Genomic DNA, 9,483 nt, shown 5'->3' on the forward strand with positions numbered 1-9,483 from the left:
ATACAAATGATGTCATAATGTGTCAGGGGTACATAAATGATGTCATAAGAATGCAGTAGGGCCACATGAAGGCTGCGTAAAGTGACAGTAGACTGCATGAGTTGACAGGTGGATGCAGGGGGTGCATAAATGAAGTCTGAGGCTGCAGAGTCAGTGTGTGATGACATCATAATATGGAAATAGAAGAGTACTTGATAATATGTAATGACTGCAGTCTGATGGGGAGATGTATGTTTGTATCCTGTGATTTGTATAAGCATAATGCTGTGATCCTTGAATTGAGGCTGGTGACAGGCTGGTGACTGGGTATGTTGAACGTGTGATGGGTGTCCAGTGTCCAAAGAAGTGTAGGTTCCAATCCAGCGGGGTTCAGGTGATGCTTTCAGTGGTGACTAGGGGTAAAATTGGCCGTAGAATCCATTTCTGAGGTCTGTTTGATGGTATCTTGAGGCGTATTGTGAGTAAATATATGTATGCGAAAAAACTTTTGATTTTTCACTTTTCCGTCTACCACATCCTCCCCCAACTTATTGTCTGTCCCCAGACAATTCCACCGGAAAAGTGCCGTATCTTGAATTTTGGAAGCTTGAGGCTTGAGTTTTTTACTGGGTGACATGAAGAATCCTTGGGAATTTGGCCGTTGGACGTCTTCTGGGTACTGTGTCAGAGAGGCTGGGTGGGGTGAATTTTGGTCAAAAATTCAACTTTTGTCGTTTTTCTGACTTTTCTTGAAGGGAAATTTTTAAGGTGTCTGGGAGTCGAAGTGCTGCGCGCAGTCCGCAGTCCGCAGTTGCGCAGTTGCGCAATGGTGCTGCTTGTGCTATGGTGGCGGCCGCAGCTGCTGCTCCAGCGCCTCAGGGTGCGCGCTGTCGAGGCCGCGGGCCTCAAGTGTCGAGTAGTGATCGGGGACTCGTACCCGTTCTTGATGGTTGACTGATCGGGCTTTGGGCCCGGGTACTTAGTGTTGGTCGTACCCGTCCAATAGCTATCCCGACCCCGCATTCGGGTCTCGAGTGTGTATGTGTGTCGGTCGTACCCCCTTCGGGGGTATGGCTTATTCAGGAGTTCAAGGCGTATGGGTTTGGGGTTCAAGACCCATACACAACTTCGCCGACCTTCCGATTCCCTCGGATACATCACCGCCGCCAATGGTCAACCGCCGCCGTCGAGGTCTTGCACCATCCAAGCCTGCAGCTAAACTGAACCCTGCTAGTGAGCAGGGTTCATTTTCGAAGTAAGTGCGTTCGTGTTCTTCCTCGACAGCTGAGTGGCCGTTACGTTGGCTGATGCAGCCGTCAGATTTATTACCAGCCCCACTCGCACCACCGAATCTGACAGGTCTTCGGGGTTTCTGATTGGGCTGCCTTCGCCGGCAAGGTTGGTTTCCAGCCGGCGATCTCATAGCGGCCGGCCCTAAGACGGTAAGACTAATTGCCGCATTCTTTCCGCTTCCTACAACAGCCGGCTTCTCATAGCGGCCGTGGGTTTGAGTACGTATCGTTCCGGAGGGAGAGATGGCCCCGCACGCCGTCCGGCTCGACTCTATCTGGGGTTCCTATTCGGTCGAGTCGAACGATCCAACCTCTAGTTACCAATGGTCTGTGGCCTCCGTTCAGAGCCCGCGCATGGGGCAAAAGGACTACGGGTCCTTAAGTCCCTATGAGTCCTCACAGAATCCGAGGTGAGTATAGAAAAGGTTCCCCTCGCCTCCTCCCACCTCATCATCCTCCCCAGTACTACTTTTCTAGGCTTATTACTTTCGTCTGCTACCATGTCCAACAGACCCTACTATCGTACCTACTTTTCCCCGTCCCCTTACCCGTTACGAGCCCGCGGGGCCTCTGCTAGCGCTTCAACTCGAGTGCGTCCATTTTGTTCCTCATACCAGTAGCTTGCCGTCCTGTCGCACTGCTGACCCGTGTTGGTTGTTCTGCTACTAGCCAGGTTCCTCTGTACACAACCCTATCCTTATCATGGACGGGCCTATGTACAGAGGCGGGGTGATTCGTCCTTCATGGTTCCAATGGTCCCGCCAGCGTTTGGAAGCGTTCAACCGCCCCAATCGACCTCGAACCCGAGTCAATCGCTCAGCTGATGGCCCGGCTTCTCCGGATCATCGGCCTTTTGTCGTTGCCGGATCGGCGATGGCCCAAGTGGCTTCGGTGAGTTGTATATCCGGACCGCTGTAAGCTATCCGATCCGATACTGACTCCATTCTTCGGTTACTTCAGATTATCGCATCCAGTGATCGTCCGGATTCCCCGTCCGAACTCCGGACCCCGTCGCCCTCCCCGTCGCGGGTTCCCCCCGGGTTGGTGGGCCTCCACCCCCGCTTTCAGGGTGCGGATGCAGCCAGTCCCGGCCAGGCGTCTCCAGTATACCAACCTCGCCTCCCGGGTGAGAGATCGCATCCCAACTCGCCCGTTTATCGACCCGCTTCCGACGAAGCCGACAATCCAGTGAGTCAATCTTTCTCTTCCCTTTTTTTCCATGCGAGTTCCTGACCACCGATCTTCGCCACACAGTTCTTAGTATCCAACCGAGTTGTCATAGGCGACGAGTGGCTGGTACCGGCTGCTCCTCGTCCCAGCAACCTCACTTCGCCGGCTATCAGCTGTCGAAACTCGATCGCAGATTCGTCCGAGTACGGGTCTCATTCCTCGGCCGAGTATGGGGATCGTTCCCAGGGTTCGGGTGCGTCAGGCTCATCTCAATCCGGGGAAGCTACTGCCGAGACCGATCGCGCCGATGATGGGATGGACCTCCTTATTGAGTGGTCGGGTGGTGTACGTCCTTCTCCTTACTCTATCACCTGCTTCTTACCCGGCCGCTCATTACTTTCTGCACCTCCTGAACAGGTCCCTCCACCCCCTGAGTGGGATGATACGTGGACCACCTTACCCGACTGGCTTAACCAGCCCGCGCCTACTGGTAACGAGCCCAACGGTCATCAACCCATCGAGGTTGATGCCGTTGATCCTGAAGGTGGTGCCGATGCCGACGGCGTTGATGATGCCGATGGTGATGCCGATGGTGAGGCCGATGCCGATGGTGTCACCGAGACTGATCTGGCGGACGACGTCAGCATGAGTAGCATTTCTCGTGCTTCCACCCCCTCCATCATTGGTCAACCCCCGATCGAGGATTACCCCTTCTTAAGCGACCTCCAAGTCCAAGCTCTCCTGGAGCCCCATCGTCCCTTAGCTATCAAGCATCGTGCTTGTTTCGCAATCGACTCCGAGGCCTATACTAGGCTCTATCACACTTTTGCTCGAGCCTTCGTACCCTACTGCCAGCAGATTCCCAACGAGGTCGTCAACGGTCGAATCCAGCGAGTTCACATCTTCCAGGTCGTATCCGAAGAGTTTCGATCTACCATGCGTCAAGCTGGCTACGATGACTAGTTCCTTTGTGAGTTTCCTCCTCTTTTTACACCTGCTTACACCCACAATACTGATCCTCTGGCTTGTTTCTTTCCTAGTTTTTTGTTTTTACTAATCTTTTGTCCAGAGTACCCGGGGTAAAACGTATCCTTCTCAAAAAAAATCGATAGATAATCCTAAAAAACTCAAAAAAAAAAAAAATTGTAAAACCCCCAGAACCCTAAGGATAAAGATGATTAGTTATTTTTATTTTATTGTTGTCTTTTGTTCTTTTCATTTTTGAAATTAATCCATCCCAGACCCCCCTCCCCCAACTTAAACAGGTTGTCCCCAACCTTCCCTGTAAGCATACCACTGAGAGAGAAAGAGAGAGAAAAAAGATAAGAGAAATGGAGAAGAAGGAACAGTATAGAAGAATTGAAATTATTTAAAGAGTGACTTTGTCAGGAGCAGGTCTTTTTTCCTCCCCCAACTTAAACAACAACCCTGGTAGGTGTGATCCAGCTCAGTCAGAGCCATCTGATGATCCACCATCCGAACTGTTGCCCGATACTTCCTCCATTTCGTCGTCTGCAGGCTCCGGCTGAGATGGATCCTCATCCTCCTGAATGTCTGCTAGTTCACGTCCTCGAGGGTAAAACCGTTTGATATGTGAAGCTGCATAAGCCCTCTTGAGTTCAGTCCCATCCAATTCTTCCAAGATATAGGAACCCTTGGGTAGTTGTTGCTTGATCCGAAAAGGTCCGTTCCATCGATTTGCAAACAACTTTCCCCACTGATCCTCCAGGCTTTTGTTGTAGACCAAAACTAGTTCTCCTGGATCTAACGGCTTCCGAAGTCTTGCTGCCATTCGTCGATCCCAGTATCGAACAGATGAATTTCTGACCTTCATCAACTTTTCGTGAGCTATCCCTAGAATTTCTTCTTGACGTTCCAGTTGCATAGTCCTTGCCTCCAAGAGTTGTTCCGTGGTGCTGACTTCAGTCCAATCAATCCCCAGATAAGTGTCCATTTCCAAGTCAACCGGGAGAACCGCTTTCTGGCCGAACACCAGCTCGTAAGGTGAATATCCCGTTGTGCGTTTTGTCAAAATTCTGTCAGCAAAGAGTACTAAAGGCAGATATTCCCTCCATTTCCCACCAGATTCGCCACACATCTTGATTAGGGTGTCTTTAATGGGTCGGTGTCCTCTTTCAATCATACCATTGGCTTCAGGATAATAAGGTGTAGGAGGCCTAAATACTGCTCCAATCTTTTCGACTGCTTTGATGAATTCATTCTTGAATTCCGGTCCATTGTCTGCCGTCACCGCTTTGATTACGCCATATCGATAGACCCATTCTTCAAGGAGAAATTTTCCAATAGTTGCGGCTGTCAGTTTCACCAGAGGAGCTGCTTCAACCCATCCAGACAAATCATCCCGTGCTACTAGCAAGTACTTGTACCGTCCAGCTTTGATATGACAGACGTCCAATTCTACTCGTCCGAATAAGCTACTCTCTCCTGTGGGGTGCCGTATTTCTCGTGGAACTAATGGGTCCCTCTTTTGACAAGGTTCGCAGCTATGTACCCATAATTTGACTTTTTTCTTCAAACTTGGCCACCAAAATCGGCAGACTAATCGCTGGTATGTTTCCTCAAGTCCCCGGTGTCCTAGATCTTCGTGAACCATTCGTAATAACTTGCTCTGGTAGGATATCTTGGAGATCACTAGTTGTGGCATGGGTGAATGTCTTCTCATGAGTCGTCCATTCTGGATAAAATAGTTAACCGATTTTTGTTTAAGTTTCTGAAAGTCCTCCAGATCCATAGAACAAGGTCTCTGCAGTGTTTGTAGATAATATTTGAGGTCTGTCCAGAAACCAGAAGTCTCCCACTCCAATAGTTCCGTTGAGGCTGAAATTATGTTATACCATGAGCAGGCTTTGATTAGGGGTTCTTCCTTGTCAAAGTCTTCCGTATCATTGTAGAATTCTTCCTCTTCGTCGCTTATTGGACGTCTGGACAAGGCGTCTGGCATCGTGAACGTTTTCCCTGGCTTATGCACCATTTCAAACGAAAAAAGTTGGATGAATGCTACCCATCTTGTCATGGGGGCATTTGGAAGTGAAGGTGAGTTGATCATTTGAATTAGGGACTGCGCGTCCACTTGGAGTTCGAAATGTTGACCCCATAAGAGCGTTTGTAGTTTTTTCAGGATTCGTGCCACCCCACAGAGTTCCAGTTTAGGCTGTGAATATTTCGATTCGACTGGCGAAAACACAATTGATTCGTACAATACTGGTCGATTTAATCCGGTTTCAAGCTCCTGTTGTGAGAGTACTGCACCGGCCGCAATGAAACTGGAGTCCACTGCTAAAACAATAAGCCCTGCGTCTTTCGAATAATCAAGGTTCTTCAGGGTGATATCTTCTCCAATTATCTCTTTTAGCTGATTGAAGGCATCGTCACAGCTTTTGTCCCAGAGCCATTCTACGTCCTTTCGTGTCAGCCTTCGGAGTGGAGCAGCTATTTCAGACAGATTCCTGACGAAAATCCTAACATAAGTTACGATTCCCATGAAGCCTTGGAGTTCCGTGACGTTATTGGGAGTTGGCCATGTCGTTATCTTATTCTTCTTCTGATCTGAAACCCTTTGTCCTTCTTTGCAGACCACATGACCCACAATATCCAAAGCAGGTACGCAGCATGCAAATTTCTTTCCTGAGATAGTGAGTCCCGCCTCTTCAATTCGGAATAAGATTCTTTCCAGCGTTTGAGCGTATTCCCAGATAAAACGTCGAATTCCGGGATTCTCTTCTAAAACTTCATCATTGTATGTGGAACTTGGCCCTTTGATACCGCCATCGTCAATAAATACGCCTACGTGGTCCGGTATCTCATCCTGGAGAATCCACATCATTTGTGCTTGATAGACTGCTACTGAATTGGTTGCGCCCTGCGGAAGTCTGGTGAGTTGAAATCTTCCTAACGGAGTATCAAAGGTGGTGAGAGGTCTTGATTCCGGGGCCAATTCCCTTTCGTCATATCCACCCATAATATCACCTAATCCATAACAGGCTCGTCCGGCAAAGGATTCCACAAACTCTTCTGTTGCTGGTGGTAGCCCTGCGTCTTTGATGGTGACTTTATTCATTTCTTGTAAGTCGTGAACTATCCTTAACTTCCCGTCATGTTTGAGTACGCAAAAAACCGGACTAGAGTAACTTGACGTTGATTGCTCGTAGAGTTTATTCCGTACCCGTTCCCGTACTTGCTCCACGTATTTGTCTTTGATTGCTGCTGGGATTGGAATCGGTTTCTTCTGCCATGGTACATGATCAATTACCGGTATGACATATGGTAAACCATATGAATGTTTCAAGAGTCCTCTTTCCTCCGGCGTGAAGGCCACAGCTTTTTCTCGAATCACAATTAAATGCTTGAACAATTTTAATTCCTCCTCCCACAGCCATCCGTCGGGTCCAAAGTTTACTACCTTCAAGCGTTCTTCCGTAATCCTAGCGGTAGGCTTAAAGTCTGGTGGATGAGGCGTAAGAGGTGTTTGGTAGGGATCTCGTGATAGCGGTGGTCTTTGAAGAGGTGGATTCAGCGCTTGTGGAATTGGTTGATTGATTGGTCTGATTTTCTTTGCTACAGGTATATAGTTTGTCATGCACCACAAGCTTCCATCCCTCCAACTCTGGCACAATCCATCTTGAAACCTTGATCCCAAACCTTTAGTAAGTAAGGATCCAAGAAGCTGTTGTGAGTTGCTGTCCGGTTTCGGTATTCTAGTGGTGTTGACTGAAGGAGTTAATCCAAAAATGCCGGGTTTTTCCGAAGGCACTGTTTCTGGAACTGGTAGTGAGTCTTTTCTAATGTTACAGATTTTCAATAGCGTAAAGAAAATGATAAGAATATTCTCTATGAGTGATAGGATTTTAGAAAAAAATATTTTTGTCTGTTTTGATGTTTGTTGAAAGTTTTTTAGGAGAAATGATTTAGGCCAGTCGAGAGAACCCGGCGTCCGAGATATAACCTGCTTGACTAGCTGAAGCAAATTACTCCCTAGCTGGATGCCGGTAGTTATAAAAAATGCTGATTCGGCTTCTTCTTAAACATTCGATGTTCTTCGTTATCGCTAGGTTCTGATGCTGGGACTGATTTCATACTATTGGTACTGAGATCCTTTCGATTATCCCATCCTCGTCCTTGTCCGGTTCGAGCCAATGGTACCGAAATTCGCCAACCCTTGTTTCCTTGAAACGTGAGAGTCTCCCCTGTTTCGTGGTATTCTAAAGTGCAATCGTAATCAAATAGAAAAGGTCGCCCTAAAATACAATCTTGAGCCTTTGGTGATATAAAGAGGTGAGCGGGTCCGGAAAATCGGCCGATCTGTATTGGGCAGTTCTCGACTACGCCGGTAATGTCGCATCTGGCTCCACCAACACCTTGCATGGGTATGTTCACTATCACAGATTCTAGCTCCAAGTCCTCCGCTACTGATCGGGGTATGACGTTGACCATAGAACCGGAATCCACCATAAAGTCGACTTTTTCTCCCCCAACTTGCGCGGTTACGTATCCCAGGGCACAACTGTAGTAGCATGGATCTGAAGGTCCTTCTTCCTCTGGTAAGGTGGTCATTGGTGCAGCTACTTTGGCCGCTTCAGTTGCGATGTAGGTGGTGGAGGTATTCTTGCCTGACAGACGTCCCTGTAATTTTGCTATGATCTGTTCTGTGTATGAAGGCGATATTGTAGTGAGTTGTGCAAACGTTGTGGGAATCTTGACATTGTCCAAGTCCTGTAGTAGGGCTTCCTCTGGTGAGTCTCTTTTCAGGATTGTCGGTACTCGTTCCCGGCTCCAGACTTTCTCAGGCGCCTTTTTCGGAGTTTCTTTTGGTGATCTGTCCACTTCTTCTTCACGATCAATATCCATGGCATCTTTTTCTGGTTCCTGGATCCTAACTTCGCGTCGGCCTTTTTGAGCTTCTGACCTAGTGACAGGATGAGATCTCATGAAGTTTTCCGCGCCTAAGGTAGGAGGGCTCCAATGGATGGTTTGTACTGAGGCTTTCATGAAGGCCGTGTTCCCATTTTCAGTTTGCTGTGAGTCCGCCAATTTCTTGATGGCTTCTTGCATTCAAGGTTCGGCTGATGCTCCTTCAACCACTGATCGTATTGGTCTCGAAGGTACCCACGGTATTTGCTGGCCGTCAGGTAAATACCATTCTTTACCAATTCGCTTCACCAAGCCTTGTTTCATGTCTTTTGCTGCTTCTGGGCATTGATAGGTAGGGTGTCCTTCTCTCTTGCAATAAAAGCAGTTCTGGGCTTCATATAGCGGGGTTGACGGCCGAGCATTTCCGCGGTTGAATTCTTGTTTTTCTGATGGTCCTTGCCGATTATAGCCGGTGGGTGCTCCATTCTTGATCTGTTGTTTAAGCGTGGCAAGCTCCTGCTGTACTTCTTGTAGTTTCTGTTCTACCTCCTTATTGCTTGGGCTTTCCTTTAGCATCTGCTCTCGTCGCTTTCCGTCGCCTTTCTTAAGATCCAAATCCTTCTGCATGATGCGCGTGGATTCGGAGAAACTGGAGAAATTTGTGTAACCTTCATCAACTTGTACCTCTGTTTCCGCGGCCTTTGTTAAGTCTTCCCATTTTGGTGCCTTGTTACTTCCATCCTTGGCCTTCGGAAGCTGATTTTTATTGATGAGTGTGCGTTTAATGCTTCGTTGGCTTTCTGTCGAGAAGGCACTTAAGAATAGTAAACCGGCGTCATCGTCTTTGTTGATATGTTCGTTCTTTACTAGATACTTGAGGATCGGGGTGAATTTTGCAAGGTACGCTTTATAATCCCGATAGCTTGAAATTCCTTCTTTAGCTTGCTGCTTAGCTACTTTGATAAGGTCGTCCACAGTATACATGATCGTATTATCGAGGTCACCCCAGGCTTTGACCATTGCCGCTCGAAGCTTCTTCCAATCATAATCATTGTACCCATCCATTTCCTCAAGCTGGCACTTTAACTCTTCTGTTCGTATGAATCGTGGTATCTGGATTGCTTTCTCGCGATCCGACGCTCCGTGACCATATGCCGCTCGCTCGAATCATTGC

At 48.1% G+C, this 9,483-nt stretch overlaps 1 protein-coding gene across 1 annotated transcript; it reads left to right on the top strand.

The window, feature by feature from the left end:
• Nucleotides 1–1,514: 1,514 nt before the first annotated feature.
• PtA15_16A111 (uncharacterized protein) lies at nucleotides 1,515–3,404 on the top strand (the record flags this gene model as incomplete). The annotated part of the gene is made up of 6 exons (XM_053163769.1): nucleotides 1,515–1,681; nucleotides 1,783–1,861; nucleotides 1,941–2,162; nucleotides 2,232–2,459; nucleotides 2,526–2,786; nucleotides 2,859–3,404. 6 exons carry the CDS (start codon nucleotides 1,515–1,517, stop codon nucleotides 3,402–3,404), a joined length of 1,503 nt encoding a protein of 500 aa, XP_053027760.1.
• Nucleotides 3,405–9,483: the final 6,079 nt, after the last annotated feature.

Source organism: Puccinia triticina, chromosome 16A (assembly GCF_026914185.1).
Source record: "Puccinia triticina chromosome 16A, complete sequence".
Taxonomy (NCBI): Eukaryota; Fungi; Basidiomycota; class Pucciniomycetes; order Pucciniales; family Pucciniaceae; genus Puccinia; species Puccinia triticina.